This window comes from Notothenia rossii, assembly GCF_949606895.1.
Source record: "Notothenia rossii genome assembly, chromosome: 11".
Taxonomy (NCBI): domain Eukaryota; kingdom Metazoa; phylum Chordata; class Actinopteri; order Perciformes; family Nototheniidae; genus Notothenia; species Notothenia rossii.
In genome coordinates this window covers 12,606,815-12,634,033 of record NC_136910.1, presented here as the reverse complement: position 1 = coordinate 12,634,033, position 27,219 = coordinate 12,606,815, and the positions used below count along the sequence as shown (strand labels likewise).

The window sequence follows — 27,219 nt, the reverse complement described above, 5'->3', positions numbered from 1 at the left end:
GGCAACAAAAAAAGAAACTAAACAAGGCTAATTTTAAATGTTAACAAAAAAGTAATTACAGACAAATATATGTATAAAACATTAAAACAAGATGAAATCTTAAACACACACTTACTGTTACTGTTGTCTAAATGTACATTATTGATCCCATAAAGTAGATATTTTCGAACAAAACTAAGAACAATCAGCAATGATCCTAGATGATACATTTTTTTATTCACATGATCTAAAAAATAAAACATTTAAGTCAGTGAAATAGTTTTCTAGAATAGTGAAAGAGACAAAGTGTCTTTAATAGCTTTAAACACGGAGAACATAGATCATAGAAACTAGATCCATCGCCAGGCAACAAAAGGTAACATGAGAGCACCTTGGAGACACACCCAACCAGCAGCTACCTATTCCCATATCAATACAAATCAAGGCGTCGCATTTAGAAGTAGAGCTTTCTGTTTGTGGTCACATGGTTGATGGTTCCTTTTTCATTCAAAGAAACCCAACACCCGGAAGTCCCCGGCTTTAAAGAATAACCTCAATGATTCTTTACATGTTGTCCACAGGAAGCAGAGTAAACACAGACAGAAAGCCGTCCTACAGGCTCTTCTTGATTCCTGCGGTGGCTCTGGTAGCGCTACTCAGTGTACCTCCCGTGTTTACAGGGAATAGCTGTTTACAGGTGGGAAATGGCCATCAGAAGCTGAGAGGGGAAGCAGTTTATATGAAAATAACAAGGTAAAAAAGCTTATTTTTTAAAAAAAAAACGTCTTTTGTGTTTCTTCTATCATTATAAAGCACTGTTTTTCTCCAGCTTGAAGGTTTTGCCTCTCCCACACATTTCCTACTCATGTATCTATCACTTGTGTCTTTCTCCCTCTGTGTGCGCAGAGGGACAGTGTGGGCTGGACATGTGTGTTTTTAATTGGCCTTCCAGATAAAAAGGGCTGTTTCCTGTGTATCGGGGGGCTGTGAGGGTGGGTAGAGATTGCAGAGGTAGCCTGTATGCAGAGGCTCTTTGAGAAAACATTCAACACATCAGCTTCACACTATACTTAAAAACGGACACCATAAGCAAGAGAGGGGCCTGACTGATGAGTGATCTGAAACTTCTCTGGTTATCATTTCTACCTAGTGATGGATAAGGATGGGGGAAAGCCAAAGACCTTTGTGTCTACTTTCAAGCTGGCCCTGAAGCCTCAAGCCAGGACTTTCTGTGTGGAGAATCAGAAAGAGAATAGACTGGATGCCAGTAACAGGAAGATAACAGGAACCCACAAGCTGGGGATCCCATCTGCAACAGGTAAGACTTATTTATACATTACATGTTACTTGTTAGGAGCAATTTGGGTGAAGTGTCTTTCCCAGGGACATAATGACATGCTGACTGCACTACGCCACAGCCTCCCTGTATTATTTCACTGCATGTCATGTAAAACAGTGCTGCCATAGCCAATTCTCCCAGGTTTTATCACTCCCTCCATTCCTTCTGTTCGTACAGAATCTGTTACAAGTATATTCTCCTATTATGCCCCTTCAACCTTGAACACATTTCAGCGAGAGGTGAAGCTGCCAAAAAATGTATTTCCCTATGGGATTTTAAACTTTAAAGAGGTCTGTAGAGAGCGCCTGTGCGTGGGTTTGCAGTTGTCCATAAACAATCACTTTTGCACTTATCGATTGATTTGAATACTATAATGTGTATATATTAAAGTTAAATAAATTAAATGTACCACGTCACATTCCGTCCTGCAGCCCCTGCAGGCATTTCATGTTGAAACTTGAACTTATGTTCCTTTGCATGAGGGCAAATTGGAACATGGGGATCTGTTAGATTACACATGTTCGATATGTTCAGCTCCACTGGGAAAAGTTTGCCACTTTAAGGGTGCAGCTCTCTATATATAGCAGGATATTGTGAAAGGCAATCAGTTACATATGCTGTAAGAAATGTCCTCAGGAGTTTAAAGGAGTGACATGCAGCCTGCCCGTCCCCTTTTCTCCCCCAACACTGAACACCAAAAGACATGTGTGCAAACACACATCTGGTCGGAAAATCTTGTCAAACACCGTGTCAAATTCCTCATGCTGGTACCCACAGCTGTCACCCTTTCCAGTGGATTCAGCCACAAGTGACTGATTAACTTAGCTGCTCTGCCTGGAGGTAACATGAATACTGTACACACCAACATCAGTCTATAGTTTTTGACTACATTTGCATACACACAGGGCATTTAAAGTTCATCTATAATTCAATCAGTTTGTTATGAACTGAGACACAGGACCCAAAAGCAGGACTCTGAGACAGTTGTCCAACAATAGAATGTAGTTTAATTACAAAAACTAAGTCGTACTTCCAAAAATAGAAAGTAGTTCAATAACAAAAACTAAGTCGTACTTCAAAACAAAACTCACATGACAAAAGGTATATTTCTCAAAGTAAAGTTTCAGGAGTCAAAAAGCCCAGGTTCTCACGACATGAAACATAACGAACTGACATGGGACACAGAAACACAAGGGCTATTTATAGGTGAGGAGGATGGGCACAGGTGAAAACTATCAGGGCAGGGCCAAGCAATCCCAAGGGCGGGAAACACACAAAGGCAGGAAATGTGGGATCTGGAATTAGAGGGAAGGATTACTTTCAAAATAAAAACAGGAAGTGACAAGATCAAAACAAAAGACTAGAGTAAATAACATAACTATCGAGTCACAACACAGTTGCATCATGCCAGCAGTGGAAAGGCCCATAACTCTTCAAAATGTAGTTGCATTCCTTTTTGCCACTTTATTTTGGTTAAGATGTGCAATCTAATGCAACATTTCAGCCATAAATTATACCTTGACAAAGTTTGTAATGTTTAGTTGTTGACGTTGTCAAGCCTAAAAAGGCAATTATGTTTAATATTACGGTTTTAGTTTGCAATGATCTTGTATTGGACGACATTATATTTAGAAGTATTTCACATTTTTTGTCCACCCTATTTATGTAGATGAGGGGGGATGAATATCAGAAACAATTTTCGATGTGATGCCAAAACCTATAATTGCAAAAAACATTGTAGGTATCATGGTAAACTTCAAGGCAGCACAGTTGTTTTGGATTATACTAAATTGTCCAGGTCACTGGGTTTATGCACTGCATTAATATATGTAAATATGCGATTTACCACAGCTTTAAGGTGCTTCAAAAACCTTCAAATGTAACTTGAAAGTGCTTTAAATTTGATAGGAAAAGGTGAACCCTGAATAAATCCCGTCTTTAAAAAAACCATTGTCCCAAACCTCTCCCCTCCTCTTAGATTCCAGACTTCCACTGATCCAGGCACTCCAAACGCCTCACTTCAAACAACCACTCAGCGACTGTGCAGTCTGTGAAGGAAGTGATGCTACCTTTCAAGGTGTTATCACAGGAAGTCAACCTCTGAGCGTTTCCTGGCTACACAATGGTAAATGTCTATTTACCATACTGTACCTACAAAAAGCCTATCTCATCTCCTTTAGGAGCCAGGATTGAGCCACAATTTCCCGTCTTTAGAAGTATTGTAATGATCACCCACTATACAGTAAAAACATGTGTTTGCCTATTTTTGTTTTGTCCTCTAGGTGAGAGGTTGCACTCAAGTAAAACCTCCTTCCAGAATGGTGTTTCCAGTCTGTCTCTGACTCAGTGTAAACCTGGTGATGCCGGGACGTACACGTGCACAGCTGAGAGTACTGCTGGGAAACAGTCAAGCAGTGCTGTGTTACAAGTCACAGGTAAAACAGGTTGGAGTGAGTTTAAGCGTACATCTTTCCTATTGAATCACACTGTGTACATAACCTGTATCCACTCTGTTTGCCATGATACAGAAACAAAGGAAATCCCCAGAACAAGCAACCATGAGCTGCAAAGTGAGGTCACATTTAAGGTTGCGTTACCCAAGAACACCCAATTGTCCTCAGCTTCTAAAAATGGACGACAGCACAGAGAAGAAAACAAAGGTAGACTACAAACTTTTTTTAAAGCTTTATAAAATAAAATTCCTTGGTATACACCCACAATATCCCTCATTGTTTCTGCTTTTTAGGGATAGCCCTGAGAGGCAAGTGAGAATTATTTATCTTTAAGTCTGATGTCAATTCCTTTGTGTCTATGACTTAAGGACAGTTGGTAAAAAGGTTTTGCTATGATTGTCTTTCTTGTTTGTTTGTTTGTAGCCTTTATTTAACCAGGTGAAAATCCCATTGAGATCAACGATCTCTTTTTGAAGGAAGACTTGCAGCACATTTCTTGGTTCCTTAGAAAAAAAATAATCTCTGAAACAAGGATTAGTTTAAATCTAAGCTACTTTTTAAATTGTTCAAGTAAATAATTGGCATGTGAGTTTCTTTTTGTCTGAAATGTTTTCCCCCAAGAGGCTGAAATGTCCCCCAAGAGGCTTCAGATTTCATCTTGCTATGAATACTTTAAACATTCTTATTATTGAAGATAAAAGCAGCAACAAACACAAATAATGTGAGGTTACATTTGGGAATCACATGTATTTTGTTCAGTTAAAAAACAATATTTTGTCTTTAAACTTCACTCACCTGTTGAAGTCTACCCACACAATCATGTGTGGCTGCATTGGTTGTCTGTTGATAGCTGTCTCTGCAACCTAACATGAGATTGGTTAGATACTTCTTAAATCGACCTATAGTAGCGCACACCTGCAAATCCACCTTCTTCTTCAGTCCCCACAGCTATCAGTGATACAAACTTTCAAACAAAAGTCTCCCCAAGCAAAGGTGAGTGGAGAACACCACAACATGTAAGCTTAATTTATTAATCAAATACACTCTTTCCTTAGGGCCTCCTGTGGAGTTTGAGGACCCCCCAAAGCAGGTGGAGGTTCGAGTAGGAGAGCAGGTCCGACTTCACTGTGAGTTCAGGAGCAGCTCTGTCCCTGTGGCCTGCTGTTGGATTTTCAACAAAGAGAAGGTAACAATAAGAGATTCATTGGTTGTAAGTTTAATTCATTACATGATATTCTCGTTTTGAGATTGAGCAACATGTTTTGATGTGCACTTCCACTTTGCTTCCTCTTCAGGTGGTAGTAAGAGGGTCAAGGAAGTCTATCATGAGCAGTGAGACACAGAGCAGTGTGGAGATCTCTCAGGCCTGCCCAGAGGACAAAGGCTCGTACACCGTCGTAGTGCGAAACAGAAAAGGCTCTGCCCAGCACACCATCTCCCTCAGTGTCATGGGTAGGAATCGATACAATGCAATATACATAATATACAAGTATAGCTGAAAAATGTGTTGATAGCTGATACAAAATGAATTAGTTTTGATTGTTGAAGTGAAACTTTTCCGAATCGAGTATTTTACTTTGAAAACTAAGTAAATCTTCCTGATTTTATTTGTATAAATTTACTTATGGAACATTTTCCATGCAGGACTTGTATTAGAGTATTTTAGTACCTTAACTTGAACTGAATTCTTCCTCTACTAAAAATCCCATATCATTTTCCTAAATTAAATATAACTGAGAAGGGAAAGTATGCAGGTTAAGGGCTCAAAATAAAAAACGGATTCAACCCCCATGCCATGTGTATGGAACATTTCATCTCCAAATCAATACGATGCAAAATACACAATATATAGCTGCAAATTAGTTGATAGCTGATACAAAATGAATTGGTTTTGAGTACAGGACTTGTATTAGAGTATTTTAGTACCTTAACTTGATCTGAATTCTTCCTCTACTAAAAACCTCATATCATTTTCCTATCAGCACCACCTGTTGCAGGGATGTGAATTGATTAAAAGAAATATAACTGGTAGAAAAACTATAGTGAAGAAGGGAAAGGGCACAAAATAAAAAAACGATTCAACCCCCATGCCGTGTGTATGGAAATAAGTTAATAACCATCTCCAACCCATGCTACCAATCAGTGATTTTACCTGTAACATTGTCTCTAGCTATTCAACTTGTCAGGGTGCGGGAAAAATAGGACCCAAATGCAGAATGAGGAGGAAGCTGTTTTCAAAAGGAAACAAAAGGCGAGCTTTATTCAACAAAAGCTGAACAAAAACAAGAATCCAAAACAGGTACCAAGTAGCATCCAATACTAAGGTGACAATGACCAACATGAAGGGGAACAGGAATGACAAAATAATGCACCAACACTGAACACAGGAAGAGACAAGACTAAATACAGAGAGGGATAATCACAAGACGAGAAACAGCCGGGCAGGGGAGGAGAAACACAAGGGCCACAGGTGAACACAATCGGGTAATCAGGGAGGGAAAACAGACAGCAAGCAACAGGCAAGACAGGAGGTGAACACTTTACAAAATAAAAACAGGAAACCAAAGACAGAAAAAGACAAGACAAAACACAGACAGATCGTGACAGTACCCCCCCCTCAAGGGAAGGATCCCAGACGTCCCAAAAAAAGTCCAGCAGGGTGGGTGGAGGGGGTCTGGAGGACGGGTTTGGGCTGACAGCCCAGGGGCACAGCGGAGGACCCGGAAGGGATCTCGGGCGGACGGCCCGGGGGCAAGGCAGAGTCCATGGTGGGGTGAAGGCCACAGCGGGCGAACTCAGGGGGCCGAGCATGAGGGCGAAGGCAGCGGCAGGAAGAGTCAGGGGGCCGGGCCCGAGGGCGAGGACTGCGACAGGAAGAGTCAGGGGGCCGGGCCCGAGGGCGAAGACCACGGCACTCAGGGGGCCAGGCTCGAGGGCGAAGACTGCGGCTCTCAGGGGGCCGGGCTCGAGGGCGAAGACTGCGGCTATCAGGGCGTGGGGCTCGAAGGCGAAGACCGCGGCTCTCAGGGGGCCGGGCTCGAGGGCGAAGATCAGACAGCTCCGGAGGCCGGGCAGGACCCTGTGTCGGCCGAACAGGAACCGGAGCCGGTGGGACAGGCCTCGGCAGGATCCCCAACGGAAGAGGACCAGGAGTTGGCAGGACCCCCGGCGAGACCGGTGAAGGCGGGGCCTCCAACAGAACAAGACAAGGGGTTGGCAAGACCCCCGGCAGAAGAGTTGTCGGCGGGACCCCCAGAGGAACAGGTGATAGGATTGGCAAGCCCCCCGGCAGGAGAGTAGTCGGTGGGACATCCAACGGAACAGGACATGGTCTCGGCAGGAAACCCGGCGGAGCGGGTGTCGGCGGGACCCCCAACGGAAAAGGACATGGTGTTGGCAGGACCCACGGCAGAACAGGTGTTGGCTGGACCTCCAATGGAACAGGACATGGTGTCGGCAGGACCCCCGGCGGAACAGGTGACGGCGGGACCTCCAACAGGACACGGGGAGCAGGAGTGGGTCGGAACAACGACTGAACCCAAGGGACTGGAGTGGGCCGGAGAGCCGGAACGTGAGCCAGAATCATCGCAGCTGGGGCCGGTACTGGAGTCGGAACTGGAGCCGGAACCATGGCCGCTGGGGCCGGAACCATGGCTGTGTGGGTCAGAACTTGGGCTGGAACCATGGCTCTTGGGGCTCGGGCTGCTAGCCTGGAATTACACACTGAGAGGAAGTCCAAAATCCAGCCAGGTAAGAATTTAACTAAACCTGGCTCCATTGCCAAACGGTGCGCCTCAGCCAGAGCAGCCTCTCGCTGCTGAACTCCGGAAGCTCCCCTCCACTTATCAGAGCAGCCAGCCAACGAGAAGGAAAAATCCAATAATCCCTTCTCAAAAAGATCTGCTGGGGCCATATCTGGTTGGTGCATTCTGTCAGGGTGCGGGAAAAATAGGACCCAAATGCAGAATGAGGAGGAAGCTGTTTTCAAAAGGAAACAAAAGGCGAGCTTTATTCAACAAAAGCTGAACAAAAACAAGAATCCAAAACAGGTACCAGGTGGCATCCAATACTAAGGTGACAATGACCAACATGAAGGGGACCAGGAATGACAAAATAATGCACCAACACTGAACACAGGAAGAGACAAGACTAAATACAGAGAGGGATAATCACAAGACGAGAAACAGCCGGGCAGGGGAGGAGAAACACAAGGGCCACAGGTGAACACAATCGGGTAATCAGGGAGGGAAAACAGACAGCAAGCAACAGGCAAGACAGGAGGTGAACACTTTACAAAATAAAAACAGGAAACCAAAGACAGAAAAAGACAAGACAAAACACAGACAGATCGTGACACAACTAAACATATTTTGCTCTTGAATTTCTCCTCAGACCGCCCTGACCCTCCAGCCTCACAGCCTGTGGTGTCCCAGCTGTCCACTCAGTCCCTGGTCCTGTCCTGGACGGGGCCCAGTTACGACGGGGGCACAGCAGTGTTGGGCTACAAAGTGGAGGTGAGAAATGAGGGCCAAGACAGCCCTGAGAACTGGACAGAAGCAACCAGCCGTTGTAAAAACACAACCTTCCACGTACGCTCTGGCCTGCAGCCTCTGGGTCAGTACCGCTTCCGTGTTAGAGCCTACAACTCAGCGGGGGTCAGCGAACCTAGCAGGGAGTCTGAGTGTGTGAAGATGGCGACTGCAAGTAAGTGACATGTTGGATATGTCAAATATTTGAGAAGAGGACTTGAGGTTTATCTGTCAGGTTTGAAGTGCTTATTTGGCAACTGTTTTTTTTTGTTTTTTTTAGAAGAAGAGAAAAAGGACGAGCCTGATTCATACGTCACAGTGACCATTGACACCAAACACAAGGCCAAGGATCACTACAATGTGCACGAGCAGCTGGGAGTGTGAGTATATAAACTCCAGGTCGATGAGATTTTCAATGCACACATGTTAATTGCAAATATGTTAAGAACTGTCTTTCAAAGCAGAGTAAAGTTGCAATGCCTATTATTTGCTTTGATGACAGTGGGAAGTTTGGCCAGGTGTTTCGGCTGTCCCACAAAGAAACAGGTCAGGAGGTTGCTGGGAAGTTTTACCGAGCCCGAACCTCCAAAGAAAGAATGGCAGCACGCAAAGAGATCGAGATTATGAACCATCTTCACCACCCAAAACTGGCCCAGTGCCTCGCTGCCTATGAATCACGGTCTGAGATGGTCATGGTCATGGAGTAGTAAGTACATTTAAAAAAAGTGACTTTTAATGTGTATCAGGTGCTGGGACGTTTCTACTGCTGATCAGGGCAAAGCAACAAGTGATTTAAAATGTTTTCCAGTGCTTACAAAGCAGCAAGTGGAGGAAAGACCTGGGTTTGTGTAAAAAGACAAATAAGAATCTCAATTTAAACCATAATATGCTAACAAACCACATGGGTATAACATATTAAAGTCTTAAGTATGTTTTTTCAACTGTCATTTGGACATTTTAGATGCTATTCAGCCAAAAATATCAACACCTTTTGTCCTTTTTATAGTAATTTCGAACATTATTTCATTTGGATAATAACCTTTCATCTGATGTAACTCATAGCGACAGTAGACCACGGTTGTTTGTTTCTGAAGCATGGATTTAAATTGGTGTCATTTGTCTGCCCAGTATTGCAGGCGGGGAGCTCTTTGAACGCATCGTGGATGAAAACTTTGAGCACACGGAGCCCACCAGCGCCCGCTACATGCAGCAGATCCTGGAGGGCATGCAGTACGTTCACAAGCAGAAAATCGTCCACTTGGACATCAAGCCAGAGAACATCGTCTGTGTGGATACAACTGGCACACGGATCAAAATCATCGACTTTGGCTTATCTAGTGAACTGGGTGAGTTTGCTAGATCTGTAGAAAAACTCTCATATCACTTGGATGTTATATCCTTAATATGAAGCGATTAGGAATGGAGATTCCCTTGAATATGGCATTTTATTTCTGCATTAAAAAAAGTATTCTTAATAATGACATCCTGTGTGCAGTCCAGTTAAAGATTCAAGCCATGAAAATCCAAGGGCCAGTCCATGCTGAGTATTCATGTGCACATGGAGAATTAAACCTATTCTTGGCTGGATCTTTGCATGAAGTTTAATTATGTATATTATATATTTTATAAATTTGCCAACTTCTCAATGTGTGAGAAGTTTTCTAACCTTTTATTATTCTGACGCAGCAGGGTTGACAAAGGATCACTAATTTCAATACATGCAAAAATAACATCAAGGAGTGTCATCTCTAAATTCCTAGATGTCTACAATGCCCATTGCATAATAACCAGTCTTTAAATAGACTGCTTTAACTCTGTACTTGCATCAAAGCCTGCAAAGAAAATTCAAGCACTAAATTAGGCGATGCTTCAAAAGCTGCATTTGTACGCTCAGTGATCTATTCAGAGATGACTGTAGCCATCTTTAAACAGGCTAATATAAACAGGCAAACATTTTGAATTCCTTTCTCTTCTCTTGTTCTCCAGAGGAGGGTAAACCTCTGATGGTGATGCATGGTACCCCAGAGTTTGTGGCCCCTGAGGTGATCAACTATGAGCCTGTAGGCCTGGAGACGGACTTGTGGAGTATCGGAGTCATCTGCTACATCTTGTAAGTCCAACAGAGGCTGTAGTGATTTAAACTATAGGTACAGGTCAAGTGTGGGACAGTAACAACCCTAAGACGACAATGATAAGTGTCCTGTTTTTACTTTTTGTTTATATATGTAATTTGAAAACCACTTATAGTAAAAATTAATACCGTACATTAGCAACTTGGATTTTGTCAGTGAGGCAAGATTAATTTCAATTTCATAAAAACTATTCCACAAATGCAGATTTGGCGCTCCCTGCTGGTGGTGTTGCATTACTGCAGCCCTCCATAACATAATATGAGTACAACATCTTTTGGAAAGTTTAAACCAAATCCAGCAGTCATTTTGGAAATGAACAAACTCAACACTATTAATTTGTACACACGGGTCAATGTTTAAAAACCCACATTCCTTTTGTTTATAGGTCACAAACATAATCTCTGAAGAAACGAGGCATTATTGTGTATCTTACTTTTCATTAATTGTTAAATTGTTCTGTGTCCTATAGGCTCAGTGGAGAATCTCCCTTCCAGGGGAACAACGATGCTGAGACTTTGGCTCTTGTGACTGCTGCCAACTTCGAGTTTGACCAGGAGAGTTTTGAGGACATCTCTGATCAAGCTAAAGACTTTATCAGCTCCCTGCTGAAGAAGGACCGGAGGTTGGTCTATTTTTTTCATGACACCGTTACCTACAGTATTTGATAGCTGCGTTTAAAAACTGTTTAGTTTCTCTTTGTGGTAACCTCCAGTTGATAATGTCACAGCAAGGCAATTATGAGCAAAATGTCCCCTTTGACATTTGTTTTGCATGTTACCTAAGAATTTACAAATGACTCGGTGAGAGCCAGGATTGTATTTATGCAGTAGATAATCCAATTCACAAGACACTGCTGGCATTTGACAGCTTTCCTCCCCCCCTCTCTCTATCCACCTGCACTTTAGATGCAGGCCGTCATGTACCGAGGCCCTCGCACACCCCTGGGTGGCCTCTTTTACTCCACTGAGCCCCCTACCCACCAAGTCCCTGAATAAGTGCAAGATGAGACGCTTTCTGGCCAAGCGCAAATGGAAGGTAAAGAAATTACTAAAATGCCGTCAGCCAAGAATGTGAACAGTTTCCTTATCAGTGTTTCCCGATGATGACCTTTCAATCCATTGTCCTATAAAGACCTTGAGCTTGGTTCTGAGTGTGGTTTGTCATCCATTGCTATTTGTCCTTTTAAACTTCTAGAAAACTGGCAAGGCTGTTTTGGCCCTACAGCGGATGTCTAATCTCTCCAACAGGCCAGACTCTCCTGGCAGCTCCTCAGAGGGTAAGACTGATACAAAGACACACACATACACACTCAATGCCCTCCTGTGTCCCAGAGCTACATACATATGGCGGATGACTCACTGTTTCCGATTGTCACTTCAAGTTTACCCTTTTGTGATCTGTAAAGCCTTGTTTCTGTTTTATTCATCATCATCCTCATCCTCATCCTCATCCTCATCCTCATCCTCATCCCTCTCATCCAGAGCCAGGATGGAGCCAAGAGGCAGAGGAGGCCATCCAGTCGCTGGATAAGCAGCTGCAGAGTGAGCCTCGCTTCCAGCAGACCCTGAAGGACACCACCCTTCCCAAAGGAGCCACAGCTCGGCTCACATGCCTTGTCAATGGTAGGGCAACAGAACTGTGCTGCACTTCGTATAATGCCTCAGCACACGCTACAAGTAGAGCAAACAAAGACAATGCTCTGATAGAGTATGATTAAACCTAAACTGGCTGAACTTAAAGCTGCCATGGTTATTGTTTTTATATCCGCCACGGATCAAATTCCTTTGTTTTTAATAAGGACTTTTCATAGAAATCGAAACAGATACAGTATGTTGCGGTCGAATAGTCCATTTAGCTTAGGAACCTTCCTAACGGAGTGAAATTACTTGGAAGTACCTCAGTGGCAGCCATGATAAGAGCCGTTCAAATTCTCTAGATGATAGGAAAGGAGGTTTCAAACTTCCTTTATAACCTCCTTTAGTTTAGGACCCACTGGACCTTCCTTTCATACAATAATACGTATTGGGATCATTTGTATTAATGTGGACCGGAGGAAGAGGGTGACGAGCATAAATTTCACTTTCCTTTTTTATTTCAATTCCAACTTTGGTCATGAAGCAAATGTTTCTCTGTTGTCCACGTTCATAAAGCATAAAGCAACAGCATCAGAGCAAGGTGCAGAGTCTCTAGATGAGTTTACAGTAGTCTGTCGTTCTTATTATACATCCATGTAGCAGCTGTATAGAAAACTGTAGTTTCCATAGTTTCCCCACAGCAGCAAACGCACATTTATGACGTCCGCTGGCACATCATAAATACGTTGGATAGTGAAAGTGCAGTCGGATTCTCAAAGCACTGCAGCCTCTTCTCCTAAGTCCTTTTGAATTCTCCTATCCACTATTCCTTAAACCTGTGACGTTTCACACAGAGGTCAAGGAATAGACGATAGGAGCTGATTTTTGGACTATTCGACCGCAACCATAGTGTTTACCTGGATCTGTAGTTATCTGTTTTTAATGAGTGTTTCACCCTCTTTGAGCTCATTGTTTTGATGAAGGCTAGTTATCTACAACTTTGCTCGGCTAATCCAACATTGTTTTTTAACCCTTCTGTTATCCTTGGGGTCAATTTGACCCCATTCAATGTTTAACGTATCTAATAAAATGGTTCACATTATTTGTTTTGCTTAGTATTTCATGACTTTTCCTAATTTAGTGAGGACTAATGGGTAAAAATAAAATGAACATGAAGATTTTTTTTAAATGTCCTGTACACACTTTGCACGCATCGGTGTTCCTTGGGGTCAAATTGACCTGGCTGTTTTAGTAGTATAAAACATATACAAATGTCAAAATGTTTCACATATTTCCGTTGATTGTGTAGGATGATATTGAGGTGACTATTACATGCAAATGTATCATTGTAAAAAATACTACCCTCTGCTTTAGTTATTGGTCCATTGGTCAACATCAAAACATTTTATTTCAATCAGTGAGATTTTATGGTGATTTATATTTATTATTTTTCGATAGTCACATAATAGGAATTCTAGATGTATAAAGGGGTCTGTTGGGGGGTAGGTTGGGGTAATATTTTATTGAAATGGTTATTTAGGTAGTCAACTAAGATACCTAAAGCACCAGCGACATACATTTTGGTTACAATTTGGAATATGATTATTGTCTTGAGTTACTACTGGGGTCAAATAGACCCCAGAGGATAAAGGGTGTAAAGTAAATCTGAGGATAACAGGAGGGTTAAATGACTAATTTACATTCTAATTCCTTTGTTTAATCTGTTCACAACCAGTGTGGAACTGACACATGGATTCAGTAAAGTGTGTTCTCAGGGTTATGTTTCCCTGCTTAATGACACATTAACGGGACCGTTCAAAGGTTTTTATTTTCTCAGCAATGTATATTTTTCTAGGTCAAATGTTAAAATCTCCTACCTATGGTTTAAACTTTAAAGCATATTGATGTTAAACTCCTTAAAACCGTACATTTGCAAGAAATATAGTTCTATTTATTTTTTTCTTCACACTATCGTATCTCAACTGTGGCTAAACATATTCACCATCATTGTGTTCACCATTCAAACTATTTGAGCTATTCTTTTAACATTGGAAAAGCAACCATTGGCTTTGGGAATATTTAACAATGTGTTGTATCAAGACCAGAAACCATTTGTTTTTTTTATATATGTGATCTTTTGTATCCCCTTTTTTATTAGTTATTAAATGTTTTAACTCTGTAATCATGTCTCATTGTTTCAATTCTAGGCTACCCACTGCTGGAGGTGAAGTGGCTTCAGAATGAGAAGGCGCTGTGTGAATTGGGCAGAGTGAGCATGGAGCAGCATGAAGACGGGCTCTGCTCTCTGGTTCTGGAGGATTTGGAGCTTTCTGACTCTGGAGTTTATGTGTGCAGGGCCGGCAACAAGCTGGGGGAAGCAATGTGCTCTGCCAAACTGAAAGTGGAGATGTAAATGGAGAAAACAAAAGGAGCTTAAGATGTCCTTCATTTGTAAGGAGACTCTTCAGAAGTAGACTGATGTGAAGGGCTTTGATATAGCCTGGACATGACATCTGTACATGGGTTGACAGGTGTATACTGCCACAAAAAAAGGCTGCTTACAATTTATTTAAAGGGACAACAACTATTATGGTTGTTTTTGGACCAAATACCCAGAATCCTTTGTTTCACTAGCCACATAAAATAAATAAAGGTGAAATCATGCTACTGTGAGCTCAGCACCTTTCACGTAAAAACTGTACATTTTGCACATTTAAAATATTATTCAAATGTAAATGTTTTTAAAGGCATCACGATTAAAGGCTGAATGAGGAAAATGTTGAAATCATTATTGAAATGCATTTAATTTTCACTCAACTAGTGAAATGTTCCATGCTACATAGCATTTTTAATAAACAAACGTTAACATCATAAAATAAAAAATAAAGTTGGCCCATTAGCCCAAGAAAAATGCAGAGATCACTAATGGGTTAATTTTACACCAATTTATTAATATTTTTCACTGATTTTCATGATGACATGCAAAGCAATGAAATTAAACAGGCTTACACTTTCAAACCAACTGTACCACGAAATGTTACTTCAATGACTTCATGGGACAAAACGAAGCTTTGGCAATGAAGCAGTCTTTTATTATGTAAACATTGATTTATCATTTTAGGATCTGACAACATACATTTTACCACAAGATCAATTCATCGGTTTTTTATTTTGTTTCCACTTTGATGTATCTTTGGCTTTAATTCAGGTATGTTCAGAGAATTTAATAATTGAATGTTCAGGTGAGTTCATTCTTGGATTTCCATTCAATTTTTCCTTTTTAAATAAACCTTTCAAAGATGTATAGATAATGTTCACATCAGCTGGATTTAAATCATATTGTCTTTAATGTGTCAATGTACAGTGTCATTGATTATTTTCATCATGTTAGGGGGATAGTGTATTAAATGCATCTGCACTATTTCAAAAAATATCCTAAACTATTGCACAGAATTCTCAAATATAATTCATCTAATTTGGTTAATCCAAAGATATTTCAATTCTTTTTTGTACATTTGTTAAAAATATTCTACCAATCCCTGAAACTGCACGGATAAACCCTTTACCATCAGTTGCCTTTCTAAGCTACATTCATTAATTGTGCTTTGAAAACATGGAAATAACTTGTGTCATAGTGTCAACGGAACAGGTGCTAAAAATAGACTTTGCTGAGAAATGAGAATGTTCTTGTTTGCCGAATGTTGGGCAAATCATTTAAACGGGAACTATTTAAAACTCATGTCATTCAAAACAATATTTGAAGAATAATCCCAAACATGAATTCCAGCCTTCAAACTCAAATAATATTGTTTGGAATTATTAATATTGTTTTTCCTTATGCATCCCTCTTTCAGTGCATCTTGAAATAAAAAAACTATTAAAAACCTGTGGGAACTCAATTAGGCACTGAGTCTTGGTCAGAAGTAAGAAATCGTGTTGGATTTGCTGAAATGGCACAGGAACCATTCTCACTTCTTCCTAAGGCATCTTGTTCTGTAATAACATCTACACAGCTAAGATGATACATCTCCCTTTGTCCTCTGCGTGATTCTCTCTTGAAGAAGCCCCCAAGCTTTCAGTACCTTTAAAGAAAATAAGACATAGGGAGAATTATTACGACATAATTTATGTAAAATGTAACATTTTACATAATTAAAATATTTAAAAGGTCCCCTATTATACAGTTTTTTATCAATATTTTATAGGTCTCAGATATATACAAACATGTCTCTGAAGTGTTTGGCTCCAAACACCAAACAGATCATTGCAGCATCCCATAATCCCCTCTGTTTCAGCCCAGTTTCAAAAGTGCTGATTCTCTGTCTGTTACTTTAGATGAAAATAAGGAGCCACTCCCCACGCCCCTCTGAGAGATGTTTGGTTAAAAAGAACACAATGGTGCTCTAGGAGGAGATTCAGGTGATAAGGTGATAAGGTGTCATAACAAAAAATCGTTATGACATCATAAAGTGGCCAAAATCTGATCAGCTCATTTTCAGACAGGTTTTTATATAAATGGATCAGGACACAAAGTGAGTGAATCTTTTTTCCTGAAACTTTCAGAATCTCTTTACACAGAGGGGACACATGTTTATGTGTAAAAGACGTGAAAAAGTGGATTTTTCATAATAGGTGACCTTCAATGTAAAGTACATGTGTAGACTATGAAGGTCTGCGAGTGTCCGACCTGTTTCTGAGTGACCTCTGGCTCCCATAGTGTGCTGAGCACCACGTTGGCCCGCTCTACTCGCTGACTGTTGGACCACTGGCTCTGCAGCCGGCGGAGAGCATCCTCTGTGGTCACCCCGTCACGCTCTGTTATCCTTATCACAGCCTGAGAGGGGAGCGGAAACAAGGAGAGGTGAGTTATGAGAAAAAGGTGTAAACCAGGATGTGTACAATTTCAAATGGCCAAATTTGGCGCCCCTCAGTGGTAGTATATCAGCAATGCGTGATAGCCACACACCCCTTCACCACTAGAAATGTTGTCATCTTTTTTTCTAGAAACAAGCCATCAGAAAAAGTAAAAAAAAGAAAGAATATGCTCTAAAGTTCTTAAGAAATGTCGACACAAAGATTCTTTAATCCAATACTTTTCTTCATATCCTTTGCACACTAGTGCATCTTGCTACTGGTTTCACTTCACTTCCCAATATAATTTAAAAATTAGGTTACATTCAGTAGCCCAAATTTAAACAGCCTTTTCAGACAGACAATTCCGGTATCGAGAAACAAATACACGGTAAAAACTCTTCACCTTAGACTCATCAACTTTACTTTAGTTTGTACTATTTTCCTAACAGGTACATTTGACTCCATGTCTGTTGCATTGAGATTTGCAGGTGAAACATCTTACCTCCTCCTCTGGGATGATGGTGACCCAGACTTCGTGAGTCATGTCTGTCCAGCCGGCCTCCAGAAGAACTGCTGCATCCAACACACACACCTGTTTACCTGCAAATAGCAACAGATCACATGAACACTGGGGGAAATCTCTTCACTTAATACGATCAATACAAGGAAATGTAAATGTTAGTTCTTACATTACCTTCCTCTCTGGCTTGGCTGATTATGTTCTTCACCAAAAGTGCAATCTCAGGCCATACAATGTCGGTGAGGGCTTTTAACCGCTCCTGCAAAAAAAAATAACATCTTTAATGTACAGTTGATACACAGTGGTTAGTCTGTCATGTCATTTACAATGTTGTGATGTGCGGAAACTTTATTGATAGTTGTCACATTACCTTGTTTCCAAAAACCTTCCTTCCTAATGCGCGTCTGTTGATGGTCTTGTCGTCATTCAGAAGATCTAAAAGTGACGAAAGAAACTCATCACCGCGCTCTTCATCGTTATATATATTTCATTAAAATGGTAATATATCATGAGGAGATGGATTACGCATTTTCTGACCATAGTCCAACCGGTCCTTATCACACGTGAGTTTCCTCACCTGACCCAAATTCTTTGAGCACTCTGTGATGTGCCGTGGTGTCGGGCTGGTACACCTCGTGGCCCAGCTTGTCACAGTCAACCCGAACGGCACCCAAAGCCTCCAGCCGCCGGGCGATGGAGCTCTTTCCACTGCCGCTGCCTCCTGTCAGGCCTATCACATATGGAAGTGGAGCGAGATGGGATGTGTCCTAGTGCAGAGAAAACAGGAAATGCATGGGAGCAGGGAATGAAAAACCATGTTTGTTTATTTTTGCAATGCGCCTATATACTGTAAAGAAGAGCTATTTTATTTTGGTATCTGTATAGGTCAGTTCTTATTTTAACCTTTAAGCATTAAGACGTTTCCAAAGTCTGATCTGTGTGCTTGATACCAATTGTTCAACAGCCAGGTTTTGTATAAAAACACTTTTCCTCAAATGTATGTTCATAAAAAACATATTTGGCATGACTTTTTTCATGACTTAAGGTTGCAATAATACCACACTTAGTAAATGCAATAAAATGCCTTATCAAAACTGTTAAGCCGTACTTTAGGTGGGGTAAGGAGGGTTCCCAGCAAACGAGAGCGTAGACTGGAGGAGCTGATCTTCTCCTCCTCTGTCTCGGTGTGGTGGGCATCTTTGAGCAACTGGATCTCATGGAGGATGAGAGCGGGCAGGCCCTGATTTAGGATGCAAAGACAACAAGACATCATATATATGTGAGAAGGAGTACCTTAGGCTAAGGTTTCCTATATATCTGGACCAAAAAGGATTAAAATGAACATTTAAAGAAACAAAGCTGCACTTGGGCTACATGATATTGATATATGCATGTTTATTGTTGGATGCATGTTTGTGTTTAATAAAAGAGTTGATGTTAAAAAAGTGAAAAAATTCAGCCCAAGAAAAAAATCACTTAGGAGGAGGACCTTAATTTAAGTACAATTGTATTATAACATTTGAGTCCAATTTACTGGTAAAAGTCAACATGTTTGGGGTAACATTTATCGGATATTTCCGAACTTACGTTCTCAATGCGTTTTCTGTTGACAGCCTCGCCTCCCTTCCTAGTCTCCTCACTAACCACAATGCACTGCAGCAAGGGGTCAACCACAGACACTCCATAGGGGTCATCAAGGGGCACGATCTCCACCTGCAGCGAGGGTTTGATTTCTTGAAGGAACTCCTGTAGTCTCTGTACCCGCACAGAGTAGGGCTCCACCAGCTCTTTAAGTACTTTTTCTAAAGCCAGGAAGAAAAGTATGTCAGAAGGGAGAGGGGGTTAATCAAAATTTGAGAAATTAGCCGATATAATGACATTCCTAAAATGACAAAAACACTGGAAATGTTCTACTCACTTTTCAGCATTGCTTTGTCACACACACCGATAAGGAATCTCCTATTGGCTAGCAGGCATGAGATGTTGAGCAGCGTCTTGTGGGCCCCATGGAGACGGTCAAAAGTCCCCCCTACCACCACGTCACTATAGGTCTCCAAGGGTTCTGCCTCTCCTTCAGGCTCTTTCAGTGCATCCTCTGTCTCCTGCAGCATCATTAGCTGTGGGTGAAGCAGCACTGAGGGCAGGCCGGGGCTACAGACGTAGCAATGGCCTGTATAACTCTGCAGACATTGCATGACCTGATTGGACTGACCCGGATTCTGCAGAGGAAAGTCTGTAAGAACCACATCCGGGGAGTGAGACAGAGACTGTGGTCTGGGGAAGGGACCGTTTGGGATGGTGGTCCCGCTGCTTGTAGCTGACTGAGCGCGAACATTAGTCAGCAAAACACGAACATCCAGGTGCCCGCACACATCAGCTGCGTTGCTGTAAAGGCGGCTAATGATTGTTGACAGGTCTACTACCGGTGGAATGAACACGGGTCGAGGCTGGTTCCCACCCCCGAGTATCAGCCCTGGGTGGAGGTGGACGTACAGTGTGCGCTCCACAAGCTGAGCGGCTGAGCTGAGAACAGGAGCGATGCGCAAGGGGAGGGTGTTGAGAGGAGACGTCAGCACAAGGATGCCCGTGGTGAACATAGCCATGGTACCGGCCGATATCACGGGGATACAGCCGTCACAGTATCTGCTGAGTCACTGTTAGGGATGGAAAGTGAAAGACAAGGCAAATGAAAGCAGTTGGCTGAGATTTTTTATTTTATTACATTAAAACCACCTTTGAAGGCTCACTACACAAGCAGTGGTACTAGGTAGCAATTTCTTTACGGTTTAAATAACAAAAAGAGGATATAATTATTGCTAACATGCATCCTTTAAACAACCGCCCAAGGACAAAACTGCTTATACAGATAAAGGCACAAGTTACATATCATTTATTAAATATGCATTTACTTGGTTATAAAATGTTAGCTGACCTACTAACAATTGTAACAACATTTTGGCAACAAAACAAGTTATTGTCCTGTTTAGCATCCCTATCATGTTTATTTCATACTGCAAAGCTATAAGCATGCCATGCATAGTTACAGTCCACATTAACATTCCTCCAGTCTGCGGGCTCTGTGTTTATGATTACCTAGCTTTTACAAAAAAAAACCTTTCTTAAAACATTCCGCTTGTTGTGCAATGCATTAGTTACATTGTGACAAGCCAATGCTGATTTACTCCAGCGGTTTAACCCTTGAGGCAAAGTATTCCAGTGAATAAAACAGCTGTTTGTTATTGTCACTATTCTTCTTTCAGCCAACGAGGAAGCTGACTGACCTGAACCGACCTAAACTCTACCATGTTATTGGTCAGATTTTCAGCCATTGACCAATCAAATACAAGTATGAAGATACAGTAAATAAAACAGATTTAAACTGAAAGTTGATCAATGTTTGGCCACTACGAAGTCTTGCTTACTTAAAAGCAAGTACTTTCTTTTGCTTAGAGTTGAAAGTTAAAGCTCAGATTAACTAGTGTTTACTCAAAGTCGTAGCTAGCTTGCAATGTAGTACTACCATCACATTGCCTGTAAAAAAAAGGCAATAAAAACCCTTTGCAAAGTGACCCTGCTTGATTATAAAAGAGCAACCCTTTAAAGATGCTGGTGTTTCTTATTTACCTGCATTAACACAAACGACCTGTACTTTTAAGTGCGGCTCACATACTAAGCAATTATCGTTCGTGACAATCTGGCACATATCTGGCAACCTTGCGATGCAACTGTTAGCATGAGCTCACCTTAGTGGAGGAAACCTAAGGCGACGTGAAGTACGGACGAATCGTGCAATTTAAGTGGACCTGGTCCTGGACCTGGAAGAGATCGTTTCCTGAAAAATATTTAACTAGCAACTGTCTTATCCAGTCCCCTTCAGACCAGTCACTCACACATGAACTGGTTAGGGTAATCACGTGACATTTTACACACACCCTGAATGGTTGAGGGGGAAAAAGCGATGGAGTCTGGGAAACGTAGTCATGTAATTAACAGGGAGTCACCGTAAGGTAAACTTTATAAATCCAGGCATGTAAACAAAGTGTTTCTGCTTGATTTAACCGGACTTTAATAGGTGTATTACTTTACAGGTCAATTGAATGACATTTACAGCTTTGTTATATGAATCCATTAATGTTTGTTGTGACCCTAACCCTGATAAAATACAGATGAAGCAAAGAGGCTACAGAAAAACACATCAGACCCAGGATAAATATAGAGATCATTCGACGACATGGCAAGACATCTTATTTTTCAGTTAATGCCAAGTATCCTATTATAAGATCCCGAGCAGATAAAGCCCAATCAGTGAGTTATTTAAAGCACTTGCATAGGTGTGCAAAAGCTTTAAATAAATATGTTACTCTTTGTTACAAGTTTTTACAATTTGTAATAGTTTTATTACATTTTTTTTGTTTCAGGATAACTTTGAATCCTTGTTTGAGGTATTCTGTCTGTGTACTATAAGTGTATTACGCATACTGAATGTAAACATAATTGACAAGTTTAAGTGAAACGTCCTTGCATATACGCTGACATCAATTCTAATTGAAAGTTGTAAGTCATGAAAACATTCAGGATGAACTCAGCCTTTGTACTTACTTGTGTTGCATGCAGGTAGATGCTAGAGCACAACAACAGGAGTCGAGTTTTGCAGAAGGTATTTTAATTTTCAATTTAGAGTTTGAGGCCAACAGTTTGTTTTGTTACAAAAATAATAAAAAGAAATAAAGTATAATTTCCATACTGTAGAAAGAGTTGCATGAAGAAGTCCCGGGGTAAACTGGGCAGAGGCATTGCATAATTAGCAAAAAAACACAAGTAAAAACAACAGATTCAAGTAAAAAGTTTGTAATCAAAGCAAAGTCACATTTAAGCTTGGGGGCAATTCTTGGGAAATTAAGACTCTTGCTGGGTTTCACTTTTGGTCAGAGGAGTACAACTGAACCCATGGGACCACTAACTCTCCAAACTCTGTAGTCATCTTTAAGTAATGAATTCAAGTTGCTCAGTAGGACTTAGTGAACTATGTTCCTTTAAAAAATTCAAGTTGGTCAAAGTATGAGTTGTTGATGGTGAGCCTGCAGCAGGAGGCACGAGTTTCAGTTTAACTCCCCTGCTCTACTTGAATCCTCTTCCAATATATTAATTGACTTTCTTATCGCTGGTGCTATCGCTTGCAGCTGTGTCATAATGGCACTTCTCCACACATCGTCTTGGAAACCATCCCCTTACACGGTCTCCTACTGTAAAAAGAAGGAATAAAGGACACAGTTATACATTTGTTAGAGGGAAAACCTAACTTTAACCTTAGCCCATCACAACTTACCTATATTATGCTCCTCGTTCAAAACTTTGTCTCCATACATCCACCATCTGAAGAGAAAAAAACCCCATTAAATAGGAGAATTTAAATAGACAATTACTATACAGTTCTGGTCCATTACTCATGGATTTAAATATAAATCAAAGATGACATTTCAGAAACGTTGTGAGAGAGGAAGATGTGTTTTAAAGTGTGTTTCAAAGAAAACTATAACTGCATCAATACGACAACATTTTGGATTTCAAGCGGAAAAAAGAGGAAAAGAAGCAACTTGTAAGGAGGCGATTCTGAGTCAAGTGTGACACCTAGTGGTACAATTTGGTATCCCAGTCTGGTCAGGTGTTCGGCCTTATATCAAACCATTTTAGACATTTTGTTTTTTTACATCAACAATTCAGAGATCTACACACACAAACAACCAACTTACTTAGTGCCACGAGTTGCCAGGATGGTGTCCCCCTTAATGAGGGGGATTCTGGGCTCTTCGGTGCAGGGGGTTCTGAAAAAGGTTTGGAGTCCTTTGCTGAGAGGACAGCAGGCTCCATTATAGTCCTCCACTGCCTGATACTGGACCTGCTGGCCGATGCATACAACATGTCTGATTATTATACTGCTCCCACAACAAACTTAAATTTAGACATGATAATAATGTGGGTTAATAAAGTCACATTCATCAATCATAATTCATTTCAATATCTGACAACATTTCTGAAAATCTGCATTCAATTACAGTGATTTTGTCTTGATGTATGAAGTACAATTGATTAAATCTCGCAAACATTGCGCTGGGGTCGTATACATCCTAGCCAATCCAAATTAAAACCTTCTCTTGTGTTTCTGTGTGTAAATCAAGTCCACATGGTACTTACACTTCTCACTCGTTTATCAGCTTTCTGCTTCAGTTGTTCGATCTGTTTGAGGGGGAACAAGACAATTAGCCTCACTTAAATCTCACTGTTATACAGGAAATGTATCAACAATAGGATTTATTAGAATACCTAATGCTAAATAAAAAATCAAAGAAACTTTGACATCAGAAATACAAAGAAAGATGCAATACTAAACAACAAACTGAACCTACAGTTAAGGTGTGCTGGTGACACTTGGGATGGACTGGCCATACGAGGCCGTCACCCTTGGGCGACCCTGTCCATGTAAAGACTTGTTTGAAGTTGAGCCAGCGGGTGCCGAGGTCGTAAGGGAAGATGAAGTCCTCCCCTGTTTGGTAGTGCTGTATTCTGTCTTTGGCCTAGTGGAAAACACAGAGGAGGTTGTGTTCGTATGTGTTTCAATAGGACTGTTTAGGCGGGGTGGTGTCAAGTTTCAGCCTGCTGTATTGTACTGACAGATGATCCTGGGATGTGTGTGAATTAGTCATAAATGGAATTTTTTTTATTTAAAGAACAAAGATTTAAATAGCAGAGCTTGTGACATTCTACATTATTGTTTGTAGATCAAACGACAAATAATACAAAAAGGCACCCATGTTAAATAAAACTGACATATCATCACAAAACAAGCATTGGAAACCAAAGAAACATCCTGACCTTTTCCTCGATCCAGGACTCGATCGAGGTCTTATTTCGAAGGATGACTTTCATCTGAAAAAGATAGACTATTTCAGTCAACTTATATTTGCCTTTTAGCTTGATCATAGGACTTTTATACATCAATAAATGTCTGTTACATTCAAGCCTTCACCAAACGAGGTCACTCAATGCTGAACTAGGCTATCACCGCAAGGGAATGCTCTCTTTATTTTGCAGTGTACCAGAGCTGTGGTGTCTGTGGAAACTCTCTTGCTCTGGTGCACTGTCATGTGTCAACTAGTCAGAGCTATAGGGGCAGGAAGGGGGAACATCAGTTTAAAGTATGGAGGAAAAACCTAAAAAGGGTCAGCAAAAGCTTCTTCAGATGAGAAAACAGCATTAAGATAAAGGGGACCACTGGGGGAGCCGCTGCAAGCTTACCTGAATGCATAGGCATTTTTCCTAAACACACATCAACAGTGTTTGTGAAGTTTTTCTCACTGCGAGAAGTGGGAGATAAAAGTTCTGCACACTCCAGCTTTAATAAATGGCATCATTTCCAAGGTCAATGCTGAAATTATCATGTCAATGACAGCAATACTAGCCACAAGCTACTATAAATGTACAACCCCAATGAAAAACGTACCTGTATGGCGAAGAGCATGCCAACGGCAATAGTGGTGCCAAGTGCCAAGCCTAAGGCAAAGAGTGTAGCAGCAAAGGCGGGCACACTGAATGGCATGAGAGGCTGGAATTGACGCACAGCACTCATATCAATCTTTACAGTGCTCCAGCCAAATGATATCTACAGTTGGGAAAAAGAAAACAGTGTGTATCAAAATGATTAATTAACTGGAAAAGCAGTAGGCCATGAAAAGCATAGTGTGGTGTGGTAAGGAGACTACTGACTCTCTCATACAGCTGTGTGTACATGGTCATGATGAAGATGATGGCAGCATGTGAGCATCCCATTGGAGCCAGCAGCAAGAAGCTGGTGAAGTAGGCGTGGTTCATGTGGCCGCAGCAGTTGTTGATCCAGGGGCAATGGTGATCCATCTTCATCACGCACCTGGTGGAGGGGAGGCAGAGGAGAAGAGGAGTGGTGGGGAATGTTAGGTTGTTTTTTTACATAACAGATTATATGATGCATGCTCTTTAATTTTCACACAGCTACCTGTTACATTTGCGACAATGGTGCGACCTGGGGGCCTTGTAACCTTGGCACACTCTGCAGTACTGTAGGTACTGGGCTTCCAGTTGATTCTCCTGTTTGGGGATAAACAAAGGTAAATGTGTAATGAAATATATTTGATATGATTGTATGGTTTCACTCTATATCGCAACTTTAAGAGGTGATTTCACAGACATGGTCAAACCCTGTTCTGTACACTATTTTGTTTAAACAAACACTGAATGCTTTCAGCTTTAGTTTTTTATCGAGTATGCTTACTGGTTTCCAGCCTAAAGGGATGTATCCAGGTCCAACAAACATCGCATTGAAGTAGTTGTAGAGGATGAGAACAGTCCAGTTGAGTAGCATGATGAAGTTAATACTGCCTCCTGTAGTGTCTAGTGGCCAGTACCAGATAATTGAGTCCAGAATGGCCATGGTGGAGCATATAGAAATGACAGACAGGGCTATGACTGGACCCCAGTGGCACAGTCTTCGAACCTCATGGAGGTTCTGAAATGTCACAAAATTTGACAGGAAATTCATCTTCTCGCGTTTGTACTAATATTTTGGTTGAGTTCCTGAAATGTATCGACCAAGCTTCAGTCCGTTAATCTTTGCCTCTGCTACCTTGCAAAGTCAGGAGTGCAGGTGAAGCACATATTTTTTCCCGTCTTCTGAGTACCCAGCAACTGGCCTGCTCTTGGGTCATTGGGGCTCTCCGTGTCCCATTGTTCCTTGCCGTGGCAAAGAGCAGCATCCTCTCCAGCCAATCTTCGGAGCACACTAGTCTTGTGTCAAAATCGAATTCCCCATCTAAGAAAAAAATAGAAAGAGAGAGAAAATTAAAAACACATTTGATCAACACTTAATGACCCAAGTTTGTGGTAGACACACCCAGTTGTCAGATTATTAAACACACCTACCTACAAATAATATATTGTAATTTAACAGCCCTGTAATAAATCATTATCCCATAAATATTATACGTTTTGGATTGATGTTGTTTGACAGAGAATACAATGTAATTTCCTGGAGTCTTATGTTAACAGTAATGCAACCTGATAAGAGAATCCGATGTTTTAAACTTCATCACAATGACTCTCCCTACAATAAAGGCAATCATATTAGCTAAAAGCTTTAGATCAAGCACACTAAACGCAAATGTATAATACACCAAAGTGGCTGACGCTGCATTTCTACTTGTTGGAAAGCCATAGCATTTCCCAAACAGAGGACAAACTAATTAGCTTGTTACCAAGCTAGCTAAACCGCATCAAGAAAAATACATTGTATTTTAATAGTATATGTAGGTGTCAACGTCAGACCACACTGGCAAAAATAATAATTAACTACAAAAGGGATTGTGCATTTTGCAATTATTTTTGGTTTTGTAGAAGAGCTAACGTGACATCTGTAAACTAGCTAGCTAGCTTGTTATCCAGCTTGACAATATTAACGGATCACTGACACAAGGTGCTAAGAAAAAAACACGGATTATATTGCATCTTAAAAATATAACGAATGCTTACTGATACGCATATATGAACATTTCGTAAACATGGAGATAAAAACTGTCACTTTAAATTACCAACCTGTCCACTTCCTTGGTTTTTTTCTTCGATTTCTTCTGTGTACAAAGCGAGTGGAACCTTTCTGATGGTGTCTCACATATTGTTACCCCCAGCCTCTTGTGGACAAATTAAAATCCTCAATTTAATGTATTTGTTTATTTATTATAATATAATTGTATTTGTATTTGTTAACCTTTGAAAAAAATAAACGTGACAGATTGAGTCTTTTCACAAGCTGAATC

The 27,219-nt window shown here is 41.1% G+C and overlaps 3 protein-coding genes across 5 annotated transcripts; 1 reads left to right on the top strand and 2 right to left on the bottom strand.

Annotated features, from left to right (window-relative positions):
- The first annotated feature begins 623 nt into the window (after positions 1–623).
- LOC307023703 (myosin light chain kinase, smooth muscle-like) lies at positions 624–14,791 on the top strand. 2 transcript variants are annotated; one of them, XM_079657172.1, is made up of 17 exons: positions 624–732; positions 1,130–1,297; positions 3,297–3,443; positions 3,601–3,753; positions 3,847–3,978; positions 4,827–4,957; positions 5,067–5,223; positions 8,164–8,475; positions 8,581–8,680; positions 8,803–9,006; positions 9,429–9,646; positions 10,287–10,410; positions 10,902–11,054; positions 11,338–11,467; positions 11,627–11,708; positions 11,914–12,054; positions 14,214–14,791. In XM_079657172.1, exons 2-17 carry the CDS (start codon positions 1,132–1,134, stop codon positions 14,417–14,419), a joined length of 2,556 nt encoding a protein of 851 aa, XP_079513298.1. In that variant the 5' UTR covers positions 624–732; positions 1,130–1,131; the 3' UTR covers positions 14,420–14,791. The 2 variants fall into 2 exon arrangements, with proteins under 2 accessions (XP_079513298.1, XP_079513297.1); XM_079657171.1 differs by lacking the exon at positions 624–732 and having other exon boundaries at positions 982–1,297.
- Positions 14,792–15,072: 281 nt separating this feature from the next.
- coasy (CoA synthase) lies at positions 15,073–21,296 on the bottom strand. The gene is made up of 10 exons (XM_079657173.1): positions 21,124–21,296; positions 19,299–20,034; positions 18,968–19,182; positions 18,489–18,620; positions 17,958–18,147; positions 17,751–17,815; positions 17,555–17,639; positions 17,363–17,460; positions 16,694–16,840; positions 15,073–16,088 (listed from the first exon to the last, which is right to left on the bottom strand). Exons 2-10 carry the CDS (start codon positions 19,981–19,983, stop codon positions 16,020–16,022), a joined length of 1,686 nt encoding a protein of 561 aa, XP_079513299.1. The 5' UTR covers positions 19,984–20,034; positions 21,124–21,296; the 3' UTR covers positions 15,073–16,019.
- Positions 21,297–22,026: 730 nt separating this feature from the next.
- On the bottom strand, positions 22,027–27,135 carry zdhhc6 (zDHHC palmitoyltransferase 6). 2 transcript variants are annotated; one of them, XM_079660348.1, is made up of 11 exons: positions 26,999–27,135; positions 25,683–26,219; positions 25,407–25,498; positions 25,142–25,301; positions 24,879–25,037; positions 24,251–24,304; positions 23,785–23,952; positions 23,573–23,614; positions 23,131–23,276; positions 22,707–22,753; positions 22,027–22,623 (listed from the first exon to the last, which is right to left on the bottom strand). In XM_079660348.1, the coding sequence occupies exons 2-11, from the start codon at positions 25,947–25,949 to the stop codon at positions 22,523–22,525; spliced, it is 1,236 nt and encodes a 411-aa protein (XP_079516474.1). In that variant the 5' UTR covers positions 25,950–26,219; positions 26,999–27,135; the 3' UTR covers positions 22,027–22,522. The 2 variants fall into 2 exon arrangements, with proteins under 2 accessions (XP_079516474.1, XP_079516473.1); XM_079660347.1 differs by having other exon boundaries at positions 23,131–23,279; positions 26,999–27,134.
- Positions 27,136–27,219: the final 84 nt, after the last annotated feature.

Bases quoted from the DNA above. Each gene is read 5' to 3' on its own strand.
- zdhhc6 (XM_079660347.1), bottom strand. From the start codon at position 25,949: ATGAATTTCCTGTCAAATTTTGTGACATTTCAGAACCTCCATGAGGTT. The intron at 23,615-23,784 runs GTAGGTTCAGTT...CCCCTCAAACAG, and splicing joins GTCACCAGCACACCTTAACT to ATCGAACAACTGAAGCAGAA. The intron at 22,754-23,130 runs GTAAGTTGGTTG...TTTTCTCTTCAG, and splicing joins CTGGCAACTCGTGGCACTAA to ATGGTGGATGTATGGAGACA.
- LOC307023703 (XM_079657172.1), top strand. From the start codon at position 1,132: ATGGATAAGGATGGGGGAAAGCCAAAGACCTTTGTGTCTACTTTCAAG. The intron at 1,298-3,296 runs GTAAGACTTATT...CCCTCCTCTTAG, and splicing joins GGGGATCCCATCTGCAACAG to ATTCCAGACTTCCACTGATC. The intron at 3,754-3,846 runs GTAAAACAGGTT...GCCATGATACAG, and splicing joins TGCTGTGTTACAAGTCACAG to AAACAAAGGAAATCCCCAGA.
- coasy (XM_079657173.1), bottom strand. From the start codon at position 19,983: ATGGCTATGTTCACCACGGGCATCCTTGTGCTGACGTCTCCTCTCAAC. The intron at 19,183-19,298 runs GTGAGTAGAACA...TCCTGGCTTTAG, and splicing joins TGACAAAGCAATGCTGAAAA to AAAAAGTACTTAAAGAGCTG. The intron at 17,640-17,750 runs GTAATGTGACAA...TTTTTTTTGCAG, and splicing joins GGAAGGTTTTTGGAAACAAG to GAGCGGTTAAAAGCCCTCAC.